The sequence below is a fragment of the Ceratotherium simum genome, chromosome 39, assembly GCF_057802395.1.
Source record: "Ceratotherium simum simum isolate JZ-2026a chromosome 39, ASM5780239v1, whole genome shotgun sequence".
NCBI classification, from domain to species: domain Eukaryota; kingdom Metazoa; phylum Chordata; class Mammalia; order Perissodactyla; family Rhinocerotidae; genus Ceratotherium; species Ceratotherium simum.
The window spans coordinates 8,371,161-8,395,891 of NC_141938.1; the positions used below are offsets into that span (position 1 = coordinate 8,371,161).

Here is a 24,731-nt window from a genome sequence, read left to right on the forward strand (position 1 = left end):
GTAAGGTCCTCAGGTGTGACTACTTCAGGTGTGAATTGCATGAATCCAAAATATGAACATTTAGGTGAGTGCCTCTACATTTGTTTTGTCTATTCAACATTCTCTCCTTTTTCAAAAGGTATCCCATCTGCATGAAACCCCAGAATCTAACACATGTCCCAGAATTCCTCCTCATGGGCGTCTCAGATGATCCAAAATTGCAGCCCCTCCTCTTTGGTCTGTTTCTGACCATGTACCTGGTCACGGTGCTCGGAAATTTCCTCATCATCCTGACTGTCAGCTCCGACTCACCTCCACAGCCCCATGTACTTCTTGTCCAATCTGTCTTTGGCTGACATTGGTTTCAGCACCGCTACAGTCCCCAAGATGCTGGTGAACCTCCAGACACACAGCAAATCCGTCACTTATGCAGGCTGCCTAACTCAGGTGTCCTTTTCTTTTCTTTTGGGATGTTTGGACAATTTGCTCCTGCATGTGGTGGCCTATGACCGGTTGGTGGCCATTTGTCACCCCCTGTACTACCCGGTCACCATGAACCTCCATCTCTGTGGCTTGTTGGTCCTGGTGTCATTTTTCCTCAGCCTTTTGGACTCCCAGCTGCATTACTTGATGATGTCACAGCTTACTTTCTGCAGAAGGGTGGAAATTCCTCATTTCTTTTGTGATGTCCCTCAACTCCTCAAACTTGCCTGTTCTGACACCTCCACCAATAACATATTGATCTATGTTCTTGGTGCCATCTTTGGTGGTGTTCCACTCACAGGGATCCTTTACTCTTATACTCGAATTATTTCTTCCATCCTGAGAGTCCCCTCCTCAAGTGGGAATCATAAAGCCTTCTCCACCTGTGGCTCTCACCTGTCGGTTGTTTGCTTATTTTATGGAACAGGCCTTGGGGTGTACCTCAGTACCACTGTCTCATCTTCCCCAAGGAAGGATGCAGTGGCCTCAGTGATGTACATTCTGGTCACCCCTATGCTGAACCCCTTCATCTACAGCCTGAGGAACACAGACATCAAGGATGCCTTGTAGAAGATTGTCAGAAGAATAGGTTGATGTCCATATCTATTCTCTTCTTTTGGATGATAGAACTGGAAAAGGCAGCAAAAATCATGTGCAACAAGAAATTCTGAATCTCCAATCACATAGTATATATGTACCCATGTGGCTCCTCTGACTTCTTTTCACACAATTTTCTCTCTTAGCATAGTTCTAAGAGAGTTGGGAGATTATTTTGGACTCCTGACTGAAGTCATAGTCCCTGCAGTGTTATGCATAGTACATCAGTATACCCTTTTCCCTATCCTTAAGATTACCGAGGATTCTTGCTCACGAGCAGTCTTCTTTCTATCATTACAAAATAATCATAGGTCTCTCTTTCTTATTATTTATTGTTTCTATACTTGTCCCATGATTTTTTTCTAGGTGTTAGGAGGCTCTAAACCCTACTTTAAGGACCAGGACATCTACAATGTATTTTGTTCCTTAATGACCTCGGTCAGATTCTTGAGCAAGTAGGGTGATTATTTATTTTCCTGTCAAAACCTGGGTAGTATTCTCAAATCAAAATGGGACTCTATTAGGGCTGGCCCAGTGGCATAGTCATTCAGTTCACATGCTCTGCTACGGCGGCCCTAGGTTTGCAGGTTTGGTTCCTGGCATAGACCCACACACCACTCATCAGGCCATGCTGTGGCAACGTCCCACATACAAAATAGAGGAAGACTGACACAGATGTTAGCTCAAGGACAAGCTTCCTCACCAAAAAAAATGGGACATTATTAATACTGAGTATAAATAAACTTTTGTCAACTAGGACTTTCCTAGGAAAACTGAGATGTATGATTCCCAAGGAGAAAATGGGAGGGGACAACCAGAGCAAAGGCAATTCCCAATTTTTCTGGTAATTCTCCTTCTGATTTCATCTAACATCTCCTATTATACTACATAGCCAGACAGAAAAGGACAAATACTACATGATTCCACTCATATGATGTTCTTAGAGGAGTCACATTCCAAGAAACAGAGAGTAGAATGGTTGTTCTCAGAGGCTGAGGGAGGGGCATGGGGAGTTAGTGTTTAATGGAGTGAGAGTCTCAGTTGTGTAAGATGAAGAGAGTTCTCAAGATGAATTTAGCAATATTTGCACAACAATGTGAATGCACTTAATGCCACAGAACTGTACACATAGAAATGGTTAAGATAGTAACTTTTATGTTATTTTACTACAATAAAAACATGGTCTCTTGTTAAGAATGAGGGACAAGCTGCTCCAAATGTATGTATTACTCAGCCCTCAACAATCAACCCATATATGGATCTGCCTCAGCTGCAGAGACCACCTTCGCCAAGTTCATGCCTTCTCCCTGGGGCAGCCCACATCCAATGACTGTTTGATGTGGAAGTGTAAATGTTCAGCCACTTTGCTCTAATTCCAGCCAACTCCATGGGATTATCTTAGCTCCAGAGCCCCCTAATGATTTACGGAGGTCTCTGATGGGCTTCAACTTGCCTTGACATTTTGCACCCCCTTTCTTGTTACATAAAGTTTGGCAAACTGCAAATTCTGAAGGAACATTTCCTGCAAGGCTTCCCACCCTTCAGACACCAGCCACTAGTTCAGGGGTCTCCAGAGCCATCCTCACATCAGACCAGTTGGCTAAAAATCTGGAGACTCCTTCACATTCAATAATTCACTAGAATGATTCAAACTGAGGAGACTCCCTCTGGTTTGGTAACGTGCTAGAATGACTCACAGAACTCAAAAAAACATTGTACTTATGATGACAGTTTTATTATAGCAAAAGGATACAAATTAGAACCAGCCAAAGGAAGATACATATGGGGAATACATGTATGGATGCATTCTATATGTAAAGCTTCTTGTCCTCTCCCCATCGAGTCCAGATCCCAGACCCGTTACCTCTTCCTGGCCACAATGTGTGAGAAAACTCAAAGAGTATTGCTACCAACCAGGTGGCTCAACTGAGCATCAATGTCCAGAATTTTTCTTAATGTTTCATTACATAGACAAATACGTAAAGCTAATAGAATGCCTAATGACATCAATGCTACAAGACCTCTCCCAGGCATATAATAGTAAAACTGGCAAAAATCAATGACAAAGAAAAAATATTCAGGGCAGCAAAGCAAAAGAAAATAACCTACAAAGGAATTCCTATCAGGCTTTCAGCATATTTCTCAGCAGAAACCTTACAGGTTAGGAGAAAATGAAATGATATATTCAAAATACTGAAAGATAGAAGTTTTAGCCAAGAATATTCTATCGAGTGAAACTTTTTTCAGATACAATCGAGTAATAAAAGCTTTCCCAGACAAACAAAAGCTGAGAGAGTTCATAACAACTAGAACTCCTCTATGAGAAATGGTTAAAGATGCCCTCACACCAGAAACAAAAAGTCAAAAGTCCACAAAGCTTTGAGGAAGGAGATAAATAGACAGACAAAATCAGAAAACTGCAACTCCCTATCAGAACAGGGAAGCAAGTACTCATTTATATCTTAATAGATAAAGGGAAGGAAAGACATCAAAAGTAAAAACACATCAACTTAGTCACAAACTCCTTACACAAAACAGAATAATTTGTGAAAACAATAACTCAGAAGGGGAAGAGGAAAGGAACCTAAAAAGGTTCCTTTTTTTTAGGTTTTTAGGCTAATGAAGTAACAGGCTATCAGAAAATGGACTATCTCATCTACAAGACCTTTTATACAAACCTCATGGTAATCAATAAACAAAAAGTCAGAGGATAGCCACAATTCATATAAAAAGAGAAAACTGAGATAATCTTCACAGAAAACCACCAAAATGAAATGGCAGTCAGAAATACAAAGGAACAGAAAAAATGGAAACACAGAACAACTGGAAAACAAGGGAAAAAATGGCAACATTAAGCCTTCACTTTTCAATAATCACTCTAAATTTAAATGGATTGAATTCTACAATCAAAAGAAACGGGGTAGCTATATGGATTAAAAACCAAGACCCAATAATACACTGCCTCCAGGAAACACATCTCAGCTCTAAAGACAAACGTAGGCTCAGAGTGAAGGGATGGAAGAATACTGCAAGCAAATGGCAAAGAGAAGATAGCAGGTGTTGCCAAAATTACATCAGATAAAGTAGACTTCAAGATAAAAAACCTGATGAGAGACAAAGAGGGGCAGTATATAATGATAAAAGGGACATTCCACCTAGAGGACATAACATTTATGAATATATACGCCCCTTACTGAAGAACACCAAAGTACATAAAGCAACTACTAACAAACCTAAAGAGAAAAATTAGCTAGAACACAGTAATAGTAGGGGACCTCAAGATCCCACTTACACCAGTGGACTGATCTTACAGACAAAAAATCAACAAGGAAACAGAAAATCAACAAGGAAATAATGGATTTAACTAAACACTTGATCAGATGGACCTAATAGGTATATACACAGCATTCCATCCCCAAACAGCAGAATACACATTCTTCTCAAGTACACATGGAATATTCTCAAAGATAGACCATAAGTTGGAAAACCAGGCAAGCCTCAATAACTTTAAGAAGATTTAAATCATATCAAGAAGCTTTCGTGACCACAAGGCTATGAAACCAGAAGTCAATTATAAGAAAAAAGCTGGGAAAGTCAAAATATATAGAGACTAAACAACACGCTACTGAACAACCATTGGACCAATAAAGAAATTGAATGAGAAATGTAAAATAGCTGGGGACTAATCAAAGTGAAAATACTACGTACCAACTCTTATGAGACACAGCAAAAGCAGTTCTAAGAGGGAAATTCATAGCAATACAGGTCCACCTCAACAAACAAGAAAAATCTCAAATAAGTATTCTTAAGCTGCACCTAACAGAACTAGAAAAAGAAGAACAAACAAAGCCCAAAGTCAGCAGAAGGAGAGAAATAGTAAAAGTTAGAATAGAAATAAATTAAATCAAGACTATAAAAGCAGTAGAAAGGGCCAATGCAACTAAGAGCTGGTTTTCTGAGAGCGTAAACAAAATTGACAAACTTTTAGCCATATTCACCAGGAGAAAAGAAAGAAGCCTCAAATAAATAAAATTAGAAATGAAAGAGGAGAAATTACAATAGATCCTGCAGAAATACAATGGAATATAGGAGAATACTATGATGAACTATATGCCAACAAATTGAATAACCAAGAAGAAATAGATATATTCTTAGACTCTTATAACCTCCCCAACCTGAATCAAGAAGAAATAGAGAATATGAATAGATAAATCACAAGTAAAGAGATTGAAACAGTAACCAACACCCTCCCCAAAATCTAGAGTCCAGGACCAGATGGCTTCTCTGGAGAATTCTACCATACATTCAAAGAAGATTTAATACTTATCTTTCTCAAACTATTCCAAAAAATTGAAGAAGGAATGCTTCCTAACTCATTCTATGAGTCCAACATTACCCTGATACCAAAGCCAGACAAGAAAAACACAAATAAGGAAAATTATAGGCCAATATTACTGGTGAACATAGATGCAAAAATCTTCAACAAAATACTGGCAAACCAAACAAAGCTATATGTTAAAAGGATCATACGGGGGCTGGCCCAGTGATATAGTGGTTAAGTTCGCATGCTCCATTACTGCGGCCCATGGTTCGTGGGTTCAGATCCTGGGCACGGACCTACACACCACTCATCAAGCCACGCTGTGGCGGAGTCCAATATAAAAAGTAGAGGAAGATTGGAACAGATTTTAGCTCAGGGACAGTCTTCCTCAAGCAAAAAGAGGAGATCAGCAGCATATGTTAGCTCAGGGCCAATCTTTCTCACCAAAAAAAAAAAAGTATCATACACCATGATCAATTGAGATTTATTCCAGGTATGTAGGGGTGGTTCAATATCGGCAAATCAATCAATGTGATATACCACATTAACAAAACAAGGAATAAAAATCACATGATCTCAATAGATGTAGAGAAGGCATTTGACAAGATCCAACACCGATTTATGATAAAAACTCTGAACACAATGGGTACGGAAGGAGAGTACCTCAACATAATAAAGTCCACATATGACAAACCCACAGCCAACATCATACTCAACCTTGAAAATGTGAAAGCCACCTCTCTCAGAATAGGAACAAGGGTGCCCACTCTCACCACTCCTATTCAACATAGTACTGGAGGTGTTGGCCTGAGCAATTAGGCAAGAAAAAGAAAGAAAAGGAATCCAAATTGAAAAGGAAGAAGTGAAACTCTCATTGTTTGCAGATGACATGATTATATATAGAGAAAAACCCTAAGGAATCTGTCAGGAAACTATTAGAAATAACCAACAACTATAGCAAAGTTGCAGGGTACAAAAATCAGCTTACAAAAATCAATTGCATTTATATACACTAACAATGAACTAGCAGAAAGAGAAGTAAAGAATACAATTCCATTTACAATACCAACAAATAGAAGAAAATAGGAATAAATATAACTAAAGAGGTGAAAGATCTATACACTGAAAACTACAAGACATTATTGAAAGAAATTGAAGAAGATGTAAAGAAATGGAAAGATGTTCCATCTCTTTAAACATAGTTTCATGTTTTAAACATTTCTATAAACATAGTTAGAATGTCTGTACTACCTAAAGCAATCTACAGATTCAGTGCCACCCCAATCAGAATCCCAATGACATTCTTCACAGAAATAGAACAAAGAATTCTAAAATTTATATGGAACAACAAAAGACCTTGAACAGTCAAAGCAATCCTGAGAAAAAATAACAAAGCTGGAGGCATAGCAATCCCTGACTTCAAAATTGACTACAAAGCTATAGTAACCAAAACTCCATGGTACTGGCACAAAAACAGACACACAGATCAAATGGAATGAAATTTAAAGCCCAGAGATAAAACCATTCATCTATGGACAATTAATCTTCAACAAAGGAGTGAAGAACATACAACGGAGAAGGGAAAGTCTCTTCAGTAAATGGTGTTGGGAAAACTGGACAGCCACACGCAAAAGAATGAAAGTAGACCATTATTTTGCACCATACACAAAAATTAACTCAAAATGGATTAAAGACTTGAATGTAAGACCTGAAGCCATGAAACTCCTGGAAGAAAACATAGGCAGTACAGTCTTTGACATCAGTCTTAGTAGCATCTTTTCCAATACTATGTCTACTCAGGCAAGGGAAACAGAAGAAAATATTAACAAATGAGACTACATCAGACTACAGAGCTTCTGCGAGGCAAAGGAAATCATGACAAAACGAAAAGACAACCCACCAACTGGGAGAAAATATTTGCAAATAATATATCCAACAAGATTAATTTCCAAAATATGTAAAGAACTCATACAACTCAACAACAAAAATACAACCCCATCCAAACATGGACAGAGGATATGAAAAGACATATTTCCAAAGAAAATATACAGATCGCCAACAGACACATGAAAAAGATGTTCACCATCACTAATTATTCAGGAAATTGAAATCAAAACTACAATGAAATATCACCTTATGTTTGTCAGAATGGCTATAATTACCAAGACAAAACGTAACAAATTTTGGGGAGGACGTGGAGAAAAGGGAACACTCAAGCACTGCCTGTGGGAATGCAAACTGGTGCAGCCACTATGGAAAACGGTATGGAGATTTCTCAAATAATAAAAATAGAAATACCATTCAATCCTGCTATCCCACTACTGGTATCTATCCAAAGAACTTTAAATCAACGATCCAAAGAGATTTATGCACCCCTATGTTCATTGCAGCATTATCCACAATAGCTAAGATGTGGAAGCAACTCAAATGCCCTTCTGTAGATGAATGGATAAACAAGATGTATGTATATATATTGTATGTATACATACAATGGAATACTACTCAGCCATAAAAAAGACAAAATCGTCCCATTTGCAATGACATGGATTGTCCTTGAGGGTATGATGTTAAGTGAAATAAGCCAGGCAGAGAAAGACAAATACTGCATGATTTCACTCATATGTGGAAGATAAACAAACACATGGACAAAGAGAATAGATTAGTGGTTACCAGACGGGAAGGGTGCTGCTGGGTGGTGAAAGGGGTAAAGAGGCACATATGTACGGAGATAGACAAAAATTAGACTACTGGTGCTGAGAACAATGAAGTCTATTCAGAAACTGATAAATATTAATGTACACCTGAAAGTATACAATGTTATAAACCATTATGATCTCAATAAAATAACTGAAAAAAAATTCTAGGATGAAAATAAAATATGATTTAAGAATTGTAATCTATTTAGCCTCTATCAACCTCCAGAAATTTCTCCTCCTCAAATTTCTAGAGCCAATTGTCCAATCACAGGCACTTGCAACCTTATTTTGTTAGACGTTTGACTAGGGGGCTGGCCCGGTGGCGCAAGCAGTTACGTGCGTGCGCTCTGCTGCAGTAGCCCAGGGTTCGCTGGTTCAGATCCTGGGCGCGCACCGAAGCACCGCTTGTCAAGCCATGCTGTGGCAAGTGTCTCATAAAGTGGAGGAAGATGGGCATGGATGTTAGCCCAGGACCAGTCTTCTTCAGCAAAAAGAGGAGGACTGGCAGATGTTAGTTCAGGGTGGATCTTCCTCACCAAAAAACAAAGAAGAAGAAGAAGTTTGACCAGAACCCCTCGATTCTCCTGTTCATAAGATTTTGAAGGCATTGAGCATGGAGATGACATCAGTGTTTAACACTGAAGATATACCTGCCCTTCTGGGAAGAGGAGGTTTCTGAAGAACTGAGGAACGTTCCAAGGCTTGTCCACTAAAGAGATACACACACGACACCAACTGGTGGAAGGTGCTTTAACTTCATCCTGGCAGTCATACTACTTAAGTCTCCTCTTGTTTCCACTGTCAAAATTCACAAGCATATGGCTGTTCAGATCTTCAGGTGAGAGACCTACTCCCTTCCAGGTCACTCCTGCCCCCCCAAATTTTGTCACTTTAGATCTTTGCTTCCTTTTTCCAAAGCAATTAAATGATCTGAGCAGCACTGCCTCAGGTAAATGACTTGCTTTTCCCATTCTTCAAAAAGAGTTCATATAAACATTTTGCTCTTGCAAGAGTGTACCAAATGGTTTCTCAATATTCACTTTCTCCCCCCTTTACATAGCAGCCAGATTGTTTTTTTAGGTGTAATCAAAACTTGTGATTTCTCTGTGTAAAAACTTCCAATCATTTTCTGTTACACATAGACTAAAATATAAGCTCCTTCCCAGGGTCTATAAGACCTTCATTATTTAACCTCTCCTATCTCTTTTCATCTCCTTCACTGGTCCCTGGACCAGCACTGTCAAAATCACCTGAGAACATACAAATGCACATTTTTAAGTGCCATCCCAGACCAGCGGAATCAGAATCTCTGTGGCTGGAATACCCAGCTATCTTTAGTTAAACCCCCCACCAGTTTCCATTGATGATGATTACATTTCAAACAGATGGCTCCTCTGGTCCTTAAGATAGATGTTCCTAAAACTGACAAGAAGCTGGGAGATGATTTATCTACTTTTCAAAGGAGTAGAGAAAGAATTTTCAGTGACAAGTTTTGTAAAGTAAATGCTCTAAGAAAAGAGAGGTCAGGGATCTATAGTAAGGAAAAAAACCTGTTTAAAGTTTATCAAGCTGAGGGGAATAAGTCAGTTTTAATCAGTGCATATCCAACATTTCACTGGTGTTCTATTTTGAAATTCTTTGGTTTTTCAATATGGCCTGGTTAGCTAACCCTCATACTAAAGTAGAAGTTTTAAATTATGTTTATAAGTATCTTGAGTTCTAAACTCAAAAGGCATCATTAACTGTAAGAGGTGAGGTGGATGACTGAGCCACAAATCCAGAAGGGCAACCAGGGTCCATGTCTCCCAGGGATTTGTGGTGGTGGTGACAGACCATAGAGGAACAGACAGCTAGAGTATTGTTTGACTTAGATGACCAAAAATATCAAGAGCAAGTCAGCAAAAATCAGATGTCAGCTACCACAATTGAAAGTCATGATTCTTCTCCCAGTGTCCAGAGCCAAGCCTGTTTTCAGACTCAAAGCCTAGAGATTAAAGGAGATGTGGGTTGCCTTTGTAGAAGCCCATTATATTATTCTTTGAAATGGTAATCTTCCTCAAGGACACCACTTGGTGGCAAGAGAATCCATCAGACTCCTTCCACCCTGGAGTGGGCAGTGATTCATCTTTAAGAAGATGAATCTTTATGCATTTGTGTTTGCCTTTTCTGCCTGCAGGGCCTCGGCCAACACCACCCTCCAAGGACTTAACACATTATCCAATTTCTTTATATTTAAGAAGATGTGAAAATAAACACTTATCAAGAGATCCATTGGTCCTCACCATTCTGCATCACCTGAAGCTGCTCATCATCACATACCCAAAGGGCAGCAAATCTCTGATTTGATTCTTACTCCCCTGAATTATAATCCAGTGCTCTGTCCTGACAACATACTTGAAGATATGTCCCCTTTCAGCTAGATTTTGTCACAGTGTGGACTCCTGTATTTGAGCCTTGGTGAATTCACCTGCAAAACGAAGCAACTAGAACAAAGAACATCTTAGAGCCTGATCGGTTCTAATACTCTGGACCCTCTGGTTTTTCTATCTCTAGTAATATATTTTCACGGCATATTTTGGAAAAGTACTTAACAAACATATGGAGAAAAGTTCAACGTCAATAGTCACCAAATAAATAATTTATCCATCAGAGAATTTTCTGTTTGGACAAATTATGTGATCTGATGAACTCTGAGATCCAGGATTTAAGCTCTATGAGGGCAATGATTTTTGTCTATTGTTTTGTTTTCTTTACTACTGTATTCCAGAACAGCTACAACAGCATGGCACACCAAAGTTCCTCAGTAAATATTGTCACATGAATGAATTTGCTAAGAATTAGCAATGGTTGTCAATAGAAGGCACTATTTCATAATTCTTAATCAACTGTTCCAAGTTGGTACTTGAAGTGGCTGGAATCAACCTGCAGGACTGGAAATCCAAGCTGAGGGGCAGTATTGGATAAGTAAAAGGAGGGATGAAGAGAGCACTGAGAAAAACAGAGGAGTCACCATAAGAGGTTAAGACAAAGTGCTCTCAAGGCAATTCTGACCAAAATCACTCATGGAACAAAATTCCATGTGATTAAGAGGCAGGGTGTCTTCACCCAACTGCTGCTGCCACCATCAGCTCAAAAACCCAGGATGAATGTTCTCATCACTGAACATAGAGTGTTCTCCTGAGAAATTTTTGTAGAGTCCTCTCAACGTCCCTGTTCCGCAGGCTGTAGATGAAAGGGTTTAGCATTGGGGTGACCACAGTGTACATCAAAGAGGCAATCATGCCCCTCCAGGAAGATGAATTAGGACTGAGATACACACCCAGGCCTGTCCCGTAGAATAAAGAAACCACAGACAGGTGAGACACACAGGTAGAAAATGCTTTATATTTCCCAATAGCTGATGGGATTCTCAGGATTGAGGAGACAATTTGGATATAGGAGAAAATGATCCCTGAGAAAGGAAAAATGCCAAGAAAGCCAGTCATCATATATTGTAGGATATGATTGATGAGTGTGTCTGAGCAGGCAAGCATAAGGACCAGAGTAAGTTCACAGTAAAAGTGTGGAATTACCCAATTGGTACAGAAGGACAGCCGCAATATCAACAGAGTCGGGATCAGGGAGTATGACAAGCTGATGAACCAGGACACAAGAACCAGCAGGCCACAGAGGTTGGGGTTCATGATGACTGGGTAGTGCAGTGGGTGACAGATGGCTACAAACCGGTCATAGGCCATCACAGTGAGGAGAAAAGTGTCCATCCCTCCAAAGACCATGAAAAAATACATCTGGGTGATGCAGCCTCCATAAGTGATGGATTTGCACCGTGTCTGGATGTTCAGCAGCATCTTTGGGACAGTGGTGGAGGTGAAACAGATGTCAGCAAAGGACAAGTTGGAGACGAAGAAGTACATGGTGGTGTGGAGGTGGGACTCAGAGCTGATGGCCAGAATGATGAGCAGATTCCCGAGCATGGTGACCACAAACACAGACAGGAACAGCCCGAACAGGAGGGGTTGATGCTCTGGGTCTTGAGAAAATCCCAGGAGTAAAAATTCTGAAACACTTGTTTGATTTCCTGGTTCCATGTTGTTAGACACATCAGCTACATGGTTGAGAAAGGGAAATAACATGAAATAGACACTGGACACACTCTAGAGTCTCTCTACATTTTTTATTTCTTGAAGTGAAGGATTGGGCATAAACGCCTTAATATGACAAAATTTAGGAATCCTACATTCTGTTACTTGTTACATGCAACATTTCATAATGTTGATCATCTCCTGTCCATTGGCCTCTGGGACACTCATCTATCCTCTTTATCTTTGGCTTAGAATCATCAAATCTAAAAAATTAAGGTCAACTTTGAACCTTAGAGATTAAATGGTCCATACTCACTCTGACAAAAATATGGAACATGAGGTCCATTGAAGCTCAGTAACCTGATCTAGGTTGTCTGTCTTGTCTGAGACTCAGAAGAGGGTCACACAACTGTCTCAGAGGTGAGAAAATTTGAGAAAGCATCTCAAATATCTGGTCAGAGTATAGCAGGATAAGGAGAATGTATGTTTACTTCTCAGGGGGAAAATAAAGAAAGAAAAATGCTTTTGCCAAATACTAAACCACATTCACAAATTCTTAATGCTTCTTGTACCAGGAACCATCAACATCCTGCAGGAACCAAGCCAGATACTTCCTAGACATTTGACTCCTGACAAAACACCCTTCATCTGTAAAGTTAATGGATTCGTTAAATGGTCCAAGGAAAGCATGGATATCAAGGCTTAAACCATTTCAGTACCATAAAGTAAGATCCTACAAACGTCACAAACAGAATTTGGAGTAAAATCCTCTATGGTGCTCACTAAATACTGGAGGGAGAGAGAAATTGTAGCAGGATGTTTGCATATGAGCCTGAAACAATAAGGGTCAGACATGCAACTCACATTAAGTTGGTGCCTAGAATGGGGCTGGGAATATGGGGGCACTCGTGCAGAGCCTACCTACGCTCTGACTCTCTCCACTCCAGGTCCTGAGAGTCCTATACCCTGATACAGAGGAATGGATCATGTAACCAGGGACGAGGAAAAGCACAAGCTCATAAAATGACCTTCAGTGTTCTGTCTTGCCTTGTTAGAAATATTTTTGGATACTTCCTATTTTGTAATGCCCCTAACTAGAAAAGAAAAAGGCCACTATTGGCTGTCATCACTGTCAATCTTTGTAGGTATAAAATACCAAAGCAGATAGCATCTCTGGAGTGATAAAAATGGCCGTGTCATACACAAATTATTTAATTATGGATGAACATCTTTGTTCTGACCCTTTGGGGCATGCACAGTTTGTAATCATCTCTGGTGGTTTCTGATCAGTTGAGAGATAGTCTAAGCAATTGTCATGATGCATCTTTAAAGTATGATAGTTTGTAAAAGAGTCTCTTGATTTTTAATGAATGTGACTTGCTCTCTTGCATTCCAATTTGTTTTATTGAGAAGAATAGAAGAGAGTGTATGGGAAATACCCAAGATTCTGGGTCTTCCCTGGAGTGTGCTGTGCATGTTAATGGCATCAATTGCATTGAAAAAGAGGAAAACAATTTATTTCCTACTAGATCTATTGCAGGGCTTCCCTCCTGGTTGGAAGCCTCACCTTCGATTCCCCCCACACCCACTTGACAGATATTTTCAAAATGAAAATCTGATCTTATCACTACCCTACCTAAAACATTTAAAATGACTTCCTGCTACCTTCTGAAAACATGCAAACTCCTTAGTGTATCATAGCTCCACTCTGACCCTCTAGCCTTATTTCTCCATACTTCTCATCTCTTACCCTACATTCTCATCATTGAGAAAAGCTTCCCTTTGCCCACATGGGTCATAAACTCTTATGTCTCTGCAATTTTTCAAGACCTACTCCCTCTGCCTAAACCTCTCTCTACTTTCTTCTCTTAATTCCTACCTGTCATTCTATATTGGCACAGATCTCACCTGCTTGGGTGATTCCTGAGCTCCTCAGGTCTCAATACCAGCTGAGTCCTTAGCGCACAGAAGACTCTCCATATTGGTTTTGTGGCTGAATTAATAAATGGATGAGCATACCAACAAATATTTTTCCATTGCTGCAGCTCATCAAATAGTCCCTGGATGTCTACGACTCCAAAACTTTCAGCAACATTTGCCTTCAAGGAGGTTACTCTATGGAGGGGATAAAAGAAATAAGATGTTGATGGAAGGAAGGTAGAAAGGGAGACAGAAAAGGAATATAAAGTTTCAGCTCACAAAAGAGCTGAATCCTCATTTACAATGTTGACTTCTCCCCAGTCTCAACAGTTTAACCTATTTCCTCCTGCTTTTGCATCTACTGACTCTCTCACCTGGAATCTTTAACCACAGAAGTGTCAACAACTGCTTTTCCCAGGCTATGCCTGAAATACCTATATGCACATCCCTGACTTTCCGTCCTAATTATCGAGAGGCACAAACAGGAGGTAACTGAGAGATTAATAGGGAAATTATACATTTCCAAGATATTTCACAAGGGATTAATTATGACAGTTATTTTTCTGGGATTATAAATAAGGACACTCTTCATCTTCTTGAAAGTTTCTCAACATTCATATTCTCAGTCTTTTTTTTTTTTTTTTTTAAAGATTTTATTTATTTTATTTTTCCCCCCAAAGCCCCAGTGGATAGTTGTATGTCGTAGCTGCACATCCTTCTAGTGCTGAATGCGGGACTCGGTCTCAGGATGAACGGAGAAGTGGTGCCTCGATGCGCACCCGGGATCCGAACCCGGGCCACCAGCATCGCAGCGCGCGCACTTAACCACCAAGCCACAGGGCCGGCCCTTCTCAGTCTTTTTACTCGCAAGTGAAACTACTAACCACCCTCTAGCCCTGAGTGAGGAGACTCTGCCTCCTTTGTGCTCTCTCCTCAAACACTTGAATATGTACTTTCCAGGAAAGAGCAATAGCAGGAAAGTGGAAAAAAGACTCTCATTCCTTTACCTCTGCTTACAGGAACCTCAGGGCCTGGAAAGGAGAGAGCAGACACTAGACAGATGCCCTGTCTCTCTCCCTCTCTGGTGCTATTCTAAGCATCTTGTCTGTCCCTCATCCTTTTGGGCTCATATCTAAACATCCTGGCACAATATCTCTCTTCTTACAAGTATTTAATGGCACCATAGAGGATAGTGCTCAAAATTCTGTTAATGATCTTTGCTAACATAAGAAATAGTTAAAGAAGGAGTCAGCCTCTGAAGCTGGAATATGTTCTCAGCTGCATATTGCTTCCCTTGAGAAAGAAATAGACAGTCCATGCAAACCTTCAAGGTTTAGAAAGTAAGTGTGTTTGGTAAAAGTAAGTAGGTAATTATTTAGCCAGAGAGATGATTTTATTCCTAAGATAGTCAAATATTGCCTCCTCAAGCCAAATTAAAAGATGGAGACGATGAAAAATATTCCATGAAAAAATTAATGGACATGAGGGAGATAAATCAGTGAGAATCGATATTGTTCTACTGGACAAAGCTGAGGCCTGGCTGTTGCAATGCTTATGCTCAGGTTCTCAGAATCCAAATCCACTGCAATGGTTACTTCTTTCAGAAAGTCCCACCTGGGTTTGTAGCAGTAGCTGAATTGTGATTCAAATGGGTCATGAAATTATGAATGATAATGTTCATCTTAGGAAGAAGTTTCCCACACAATACAAACTTTTTACATTAGGACCAGAGTTATAAACTAGAGTGGAGGATACATCCATTTGACACTTACACTTCCCCCTTTATCCATGCACCAAACAAATTTTTCCTATTCTGTTTCTAGCGTTTAGTGTTAGTGCACAATTTTGTTGAGCCATGTCGGAAGTAGAGAAGAATTGAAACAGACTGTTTGTCAGTCACTGAAAAAGTCCTGGACGTCCTTCTGCAAGAAGGGATTCTTGGGACAGGCTAAGTGTTTGCTGTTGGGGATGTGAAGATTAATGGTGTGGTCTTTTTCCTCAGGTAAGCCACCTTCTGAGTAGAGATGGATGCAGAAACCAGTTATTGTAATACAGTGAATTAAATGCTAAAATAGGGGAAGTCTGGAGAGTAGCGTACAGAGAGGAGTCCCAAATTCAGCTTGGAGTGATGGAGTCAGGGAAGCATGCCTGGAGAAAGAGATCCCTGGACAAGGAGTTATCTAGGTAGATGATTGAGTAGGGACTTTTCTGGCAGAGAAGACAACAAAGGAAAAGGTCAATAAACAAGAAGCATGAGACAGAATGCTCTTAGCAATTTTCTGAAGGACAAAGTGGGAAATGGGAATGGTGAAGAATGAGTTTGAAGAGGCGGGCAGGGACCACATCTTTGGGACCCTTGAAATGAATGATAGCTAAAGTATGGGGGTTCTCTAGGGACTACAACCAAAAGAGTAATATGATCCATATTACAATTTTCTCTGGTGTATGGAGTTAAAGATGGATTTAAGACAAGCAAAACTAAGGGCAAAGGGAATTTGTTGGGAATCCTCACATCATTAGACTTGAAGGGACCAAGACACTTGTTTTTTAGAAGAGGAACAAAGGCCAGAAGTGGTGAGGAATGATTCCAATGTATTGCTAATGATTCTATGTCCCTGCTTAAGGATGAGATCTGAGACCCAAGAGGAATTAAGAAGAACTATGGGGAAGGGATATGTGAGTTTCAATGTTTCCCAAGATGCTCCCAGATTAAAAGGGTGAGATATCAAGTGGAGACTGGATGTGGACTTTCTGTTTCCTTCACTTTCCCTCTTTCATCCACCCTACCCTAGAGTCTAGACATTGCAGCCCTACATACTACGGAACACAGATCCTCCTCTGTTGGAGGTCTCTAACAAGAATTCTGGATAACAGTGCAGAAGGAGGCAGAAGGACAGATTCTTTTGGAGAAGGAGGAAATGTTCCCAAGCAAATGAGGGTGACAAAGAAAATTCAGAAAGATTTGTGCAGGCTGAGTGAAGATGGAGATTCTGGAGTTCTTCGGCCAGGTAATAGAAGAAAACGACATGAAGAGATAAAGTCTTCACTGTGAAGGATGGAAAGCTCTATCAATACCTGGTGGCATCCATTTGTACACCTCAGACTGGGAAATATATGTCTATACACTGTGGTCCTGGGAAGAGCTACGGGGTCAAAGAATGGATTGGGGTTTAACCTCTTCCTGCTGCTCCACATAATCTCCATCAACCATGGAGACTGTAAAAGCTCACTATGCCATGGCAACTTCAAACAAGCAGTCTAGCCATTCACCCTCCAAAGCAATTAGCCCTTAGAACTCCTTCTCCATAGACAACATTAGGTTTCTCCTGTCTTGTGCTTAACAATAGTCAATGCTGTCTTTACTCAGCCACCTCTTTTCCCTATTTCCCACAACACTTACTGGGCTATACACTTGGCAATGTGGGCCCACTGCAGTGACGAGCTCTTCTGAATCTTTCTCATGGAGGGTAGGTGATGAAGAAAGAAGGTCTATCTCCCAAAAGAGCAAGGACACAGAGCCAGGCATGCAAAATGGGGCCTGGCTGAATTCTGCTGGAGCAGCCATGAGTGTCTTGAGCCTGGCACAGGGGTGCCTTGGTGACTCTAAGTTGATGTGTTACAAGTTTTGTGGCCCTTGGGGCTGAATCCCCTCTGAAGCTTGTTATACCAATTGATTAATGGATCTTCCATTCCCTTATCAGTTTGACTCCTCAAGGACAGGAACCACATAGGAAGAGGTCTCTGACCTGTCAATTCCTTACCCCTGGGAGACAAATACTGGGGTCAGCTGTGATTCCTGTCTCCTGGGTCTTTTTCCTCTGGAAAGAATCACTCTAGTCTTCCTTTGATCTCCTCTTGGGGAGAAGTGTCAGCATTTTCTGACTTGCAGTTTCCTCCTCAAGAAGATGGCTGAGTAGCAAAAGATCCCAAGATTCACTAGAGTAATGCTTCTCAAACTTTAGCCTGGACCAGGATGAACTTGAGGATTTGTTTAAACACAGATTTCTGAGTCCTACCCCCAAATTTCTACTTTCTATTTCAGTGGGTCTGAGTTTGGGTGTGATCATTTTGATTTTTCTCAAATTCCAAATTTTTCTGGTCCCCATGACAATCTTTTGAGAACTATTGCCATAGGGCAATGTTTCATCATTTTAGTTTCATCAAAAATATTAACTGAGGCTTTTGTTAATATACAGCTTCTCACCTCATCCCAGACTTTCCTGGTCAACATCTCCAGGGGAATGGCCTCAGAATCTACTTTAAAAAAATTACAAGAGTTTTTATTTGTTTTATTTTTTATTTATATTTTATTTTGTGTATATATATATATATGTATATATATATATGAAAATTTACCATTTTAACTGTTTTGTAATTGTACAGTTCTGTAGCATTAAGTACATTCACAATGTTGTGCAACCATCACCACTATGCATCTCCAGAACTTTTTCATCATCACAAACAGAAACTCTGTCCCCATTAAACACTGAATCCCCATTCTCTCTCCTCCAGCTCCTGGAAACCTCTATTTACTTTCTGTCTCTATAAATTTGCCTATTCTAGGTACCTCATCTAAGTGGAATCATATAATACTTATCCTCCTTTTGTATCTGGCTTATCTCACTTAGCATAATGTTTTCAAGGTTTAACCATGTTGCAATATGATCAAAATTTTATTGCTTTTTAAGACTGAATAATATTTCATTGTATAGATATACCACATTTTGTCTATTCATTCATCTGTTGACGGACACTTGGATTATTTCCATATTTTGGCCATTGTGATTAATGCTGCTCTAAACATATCACATAAACATTGGTGTGCAAGAATCTGAGTGCCTGCTTTTAATGCTTTTGAGTATCTACCTAGACATGGAATTGATGAATCTTGAGAATCTACTTTTAAAAGCATGCCAAATGATCAGACACTCTAGGACTGAATAGTAGAAACACTCTCCTAGGACACTGAATAACAAATCCTGGAAATCCCCAGTGACCCCTATTCTGCCTTTGGTAGTCCTTAGGAGAAAGTGGAAGAGGCAAAGAGTCAGGATGTTTGATTAGCAGGTTTGAAAGATTTTGATAGGCGCTTTGCCCCTAGGTGTCATTCATTAATTAATTAGTCAAATCTTTACTGAATGATTTAAGCCAAGTAGTGTGTAAGATCCTAGCACTAAATGGTAAACAACACCGGATGGAATTCCACCATAAAATAAAGAAAGATCATTGTCTAATTCCTTGAGAGTGTTTTTCAAAGAACAATTTGGGTTGAAATGATGACTTCTCTAGTATATGTCAGATAGACTTTTTTATTTATTAAATCAAATTAAAACTCTAAAAGTGAGCAAAAAATACACTTATGGTAGGCTGAAATGACAGAGGATATTGTACAGTGGGAGAAAGAAAGTACAGCAAATCATCACAGGAATCCAAAACATCTAGGCATGTCTAAGTACTTCTCTCAGATGCCCAGGATGTGTTTTATCTTCAAATCACAAACCACTAAGATAAGCACAGATATCTCATTGTCAGGGAAGCAAAAGCATGAGTTTACTGAAAGGACAATTATACTCCATTGGCCACAGAGACAAAACCAGGCTATGTAACCCAGTTGCAGACCTTCAATCTATAAATTTTCAGTAAAAGATGGAAACAAGCTGATATAGGGGCTTCTGAGGAGGTTTCTGTAGTTTAAACAGCACATTATAAATCATTACGTAACTATATTTCATTTCTATCTTGGACAAGATTCAATATCTCGATTCCAACTGACCCTGGAAATAGATCTCAAGCTACTAGTATTAACAGTTGCAAGTTAGTCCCACCCTTCCATGATCATACATGGGGAAATAACTGAATAAGCATGGCAATCATACTTTGGAATCCTGTGTAGAATGTTGACGAGGAAAAACAGCCAAACAATATAATCAATGCAATTCCATCTGGGTAAAAAACAGAATACAAAATTACACATTTTCCATGGTTATACATTTATGTTGTGGAAGGATAGAAAACGTTTTCAAGCTAGATGGGGGTTGGCCACCCCTGCCCTCCAGCATGCAGGAGGTTTGGAAAATATAATTGGTGTCTAGAGAGGGCTAGGTTGGACAGTATATGAGACATATGAACCATCTGTTTCCTATCTCTCCCTGAGAGTTTCATCTCCTAAGATTGGACAGAGAGAAGAAGGAACTGCATGTTTTGAGCTGTCAAGATTGTATCTTGCTGTGATGTGATGCCCTAGAAATAGAAAGACTTTTAATTGGGGCAATTAACGCCTGTTGGGGCTAGAATGAATTCAAGCCCTGTAGCATTGGGGACAATTGCAGGGACACTGGCAGAGAAGGAATGCAGATTCAGGTGAGCCGCATGTGGGGCCATAATGTCCAGAAACATGGAATGCCGTCTGCTTCATGGATAGAAGATAAGGACAGTGGAATCTGGTGACTGCCTTATAGAAGAGATGAAAGTTTTATCATCCTCTCCCTTTCTCTCTGTCTCCTTCTATGTCTTACCAATTTAAGATCTACTCAGGCACACAGAGATTCTCCATGCTGCACCCTCAGTAAAAACATGTAGACTCAAATTGTAGCAGTTTTAAAACACGGCTCTCAAATATACAAATATTACCTCCTATTAAGAGGTTATTTGAGATATTCCTCTCAAAAACCATGTCCCCTGTTTTGACGCTTAACCTGTGATGCTAAGTTTGAGTGATAGCTGAAACTACTTACTACCTCTGTAAACTTTGGGTAAGTTATCCAGCCTCTCAAAACATCAGTTTCTGAGTTGTAAAATGAGACCAATAATAATTACAATTCCACAGATTTTTTTTTTTATAAAACTTGAGAATCAAATAAGATGATAACCGCGCTATTTATTCCCACATGACAAACCAAACCAAATTTAATTGCTTAATAAGAACCACTTTTCGTTTATCTCATGATTTTGTGGGTCAGGAGTTCAGGAAGGGCTCAGCAATTCTCCTGCTCTACATCACATGGTGCTGTTCAGCTGGCAGTTTGGCTGCTTGAGAAGCGTAAGATGGTGACACTCACATGTCTGGTGCCTAACACAGAGAAACGAAAAGTTGGCCTCAGCTGAGACTGGGAACAGAACACCTGCACATGACATCCTTAGTAATCCAGTCTCAGATTAGTCAGAATTCTTATATGGTGGCTTAGTGCTGCCAGAATAAATAGTCAAAAAGCCCAAGGATTTTATAACTTAGTCTTGTAGATGAGGCAGCATCACTTTCGCTGAACTCTCTTGGTCCAGTCACTGGCTATTCCAGATTAAAGGAGAGAAGAAATAGACATCACCTCTCTATGGGAGAGAATTTGTAGCCATCTTTAATTTGTCACAAGTAATGAATGTAGACTTAGTATTGAATCTAGCATATGGCAAATAATCAATGTTGGCTCCATTAATATTATAATGGTCTTAATCACCATATGTGCAGAAATAAAAATGTATAAATGGAAGCAATGTGCATAAAGGCGCACTCAATCATTAAAGATGTAACAAAAGCACTAAATTAAGATTAAACAAGTAATATTTTTAGATCATTATTATTATCATCATTATGATCATTATCATAATCTGAGATACTTTTATTTCATGGCATGCCTAGAGATGCTTCGAATCTAAGCTTGGTGTCTCATTGGTGTAGATGCAGGAAAGTTGATCAAAGATAGAAATTTACAGATAGCAGAGATGATAGTAATCTTAAAGAAATTACATAAGGAAAACTTGATTTTCCTAACGTATAAAAATAAAGTTGTGGGGCCAGCCTGGTGGCATAGTGGTTAAGCTCACACACTCCGCTTCAAAAGCCTGTGCTTCACAGGTTTAGATCCCAGGCATGGACCTACACTATGCCCATCAAGCCATGCTGTGGTGGCATCCCACATACAAAAAATAGAGGAAGATCGGCACAGTTGTTAGCTTAAGGACAATCTTCCTCAAGCAAAAAGAGCAAGATTGGCAACAGATATTAGCTTGGGGCCAATCTTTCTCACCAAATAATAATAATAATAAAAACAATAATAATAAAGTTGTAGATGCCCAAGGAATAGTGGACAAGAAGCAAAGGTATTGAAAGATGAGCTAGGTTTTACCTACTCATCATTGCTACCTACTGATAGGATCCATTTAAGTCCCAAATTCCTCCTGGACAAGAGGATGATCTGCTGAGGAATGTTCCCAGCACTCCCATACAGAATTTTAGTATGTTTATCAAGGATTCCCAGGGCCTAGCATGCACACTTTCTCCCAGTTGTTCAATCAAACCCTAACTGAAGTGCTTCTGTGAAGGGATTTTGCAGATGAAATTAAGGTCCCAACTCAATTGACCTTAAAATGGGAGATTATCTGGATGATCTTCATCTAATCATATGAGCCCTAAAAAACAGAATTTTCTCCAGCTGGTCTAAGAAGAGGAACTAGGAGATTTGAAGCATTAGAAGGATTTGACATGCCATTGCCTGCTTGAAGAAGGAAGGGGAAATGTGCTGAGGAGTGCTGGGAGCCTCTAGGAGTTGAGAATGTAACTTAGTTGACATCTATTAGGCAATAGGGACTGTGGCAGACAGAATAACAGAGCCGAAAGATGCCCATTCCAGAATCTCTGAAACCTGTGAATATATACCTGATATGGCAAAAGGGACTTTGCAGATGTGACTAAATGAAGGATCTTGATATGGAGAGATTATCCTGGATTATCTAAGCGGGCCCAATTCCAGTGTAAACACAAGGATCTTTGTAAAAGACATCAGGAAGATCATGGTGAGAAAAAAGAGATGTGAAAATAGAAGAAGATTAGAGAGACAGAGAGACTACAGTACTAGCTTTGAAGATGTAGGAAGGGTGCCAGGGACCAAGGAATACCAGTCGCCTCTAGAAACTGGAAAACACAAGGTAAGAGGCTCTCTCCTAGAGCCTTTGGAAGGAATGCAGAACTGTTGACCCAATTTACACTTCTGAACTCTAGAACTGTAAGGTAATAAATGTGTGTTGTTTTAAGCCACCTAGTTTGTGGTAATTTTTATAGCAGCCATAGAAATAAATACAGGGGCCTCAGTCCTACAACCACAAAGGACTGACTTCTGCCAACAATGCAAATGCATTAGAAGTGATTTTTCTCTGGAGCTCCCAGTTGAGAATTCACTCTGGCTGTCATCTTGATTTTGGCCTTGTGATACCCTGACTAGAGAACCCAGTGAAGCCAAGCCAGATTTCTGACCTACAGAACTGTGAGATTTTTAAAAAGTACATTGTTTTAGGCAAGTAAACTTATGGTAATTTGTTATACAGTCTGCTACATCTAGCTGTAGACGAAGGGTTTCAGCATGAACATGACCCTGGTATACTTCACTTAATCTATTAAGCTTCTCTGGGAAGAATGGGTTACAGCAGAACCGAGGTAGAACCCCAGGCCTGTCCCATAGAACAAGGAGCCCCATAGACTCAACTCTCAAAATCCCATCGTAAGAAAAATGAATTGCATGAGAAAGTTTCCTATTTCCAGAAGGAGGAGACCACCATTAGTGACATTGCTACTAAAAAATTAAGCATTTTGAAGAATGAAAATATCCCTTAGAATTTACTGGAGACATGAGGTCACTGCAGACAACAAGGAGAGCAATTTGTGATGGAGGGAGAAAGACTCCAGATGAATTGGTTGAAGAGAGAGTTTGCAGAGTGAAATGGAAGTGGCAAGTATAGACCAAATTACACAAAAGTTTGGAGCAATACCCAAATAGGGATAAGAAATGAAATGAGTTTCATTTTCACTGAAAGGAATGAGAATGTGGAACATGTCCATAACATTGGAAATTATAACACTGCATGCAGATTTTGGAATATACAGGATAAGGAAAGAATAAGTGATTGTGTAAGTTCCCCCAAATGTTAGAAAAGGATGGAATTCAAAGCGCAAGTAGAGGTTTTTAAGGGGAAGTCATTAATAAAATAATTATAGAAATAATTATTTAATAACAATGGCATCCATTGTTGTGATGGATGGTATAGTGTCCAGTGAGGGCTTATGCCTGGTTGGACCCTATAACTGAAAGCTGTAGTGTGATGGGTAAGACTCAGACCAGTTTCAGCTCGCCTACCTCCCAACTGCCTCAACAGGAACTTCTTCCTCTTTCTATACAACTAATTAATTCATACTGCCACTCATGCAAACTGATGATCGCCAGACCAATATATTTGATCTCTAAGATAATAGCACCAACGGGGTGTGCTGTAGACCCTCAACTCAACCTTTCCAAGGTTAAACTAATATATTATCTTTCCTAAAATGTTCGTTTTCCTATTATCCCATCTCTTTGAAAGCTAACACCATCAACTCTGGCACCCATGGAATTGTTTAACTCGTGTCCTTAACTGGGCTAATTTTGCCCTCTCTGGAACAATTGACAGTGTCGAGAGACATTTCTCATCATCATACTTGGTGCTGGCATCTACTGTGCAGAGGCCAGGGATGCTGTTATGCATCATACAGTACACAGGACAGCCCCCTATGAGAAATAATGCAGACCCAAAATGTCAGTATTGTTGAAGTTGAGAAACCCTAATCTAGACTGTTGACGAATAATGTTAAAATTTTTATCTAAAAAATCCCAATCAATCCCATCCCAATAA

At 39.7% G+C, this 24,731-nt stretch overlaps 1 protein-coding gene and 1 pseudogene across 1 annotated transcript; one reads left to right on the forward strand and one right to left on the reverse strand.

Moving 5' to 3' along the window:
- On the forward strand, positions 1-1,056 carry LOC101390338 (olfactory receptor 7E178-like; annotated as a pseudogene).
- Positions 1,057-11,231: 10,175 nt separating this feature from the next.
- LOC101396735 (olfactory receptor 7D4-like) lies at positions 11,232-12,164 on the reverse strand. Its single transcript, XM_014790433.2, has one exon. The coding sequence runs from the start codon at positions 12,162-12,164 to the stop codon at positions 11,232-11,234; it is 933 nt and encodes a 310-aa protein (XP_014645919.2).
- Between the last annotated feature and the right edge of the window lie 12,567 nt (positions 12,165-24,731).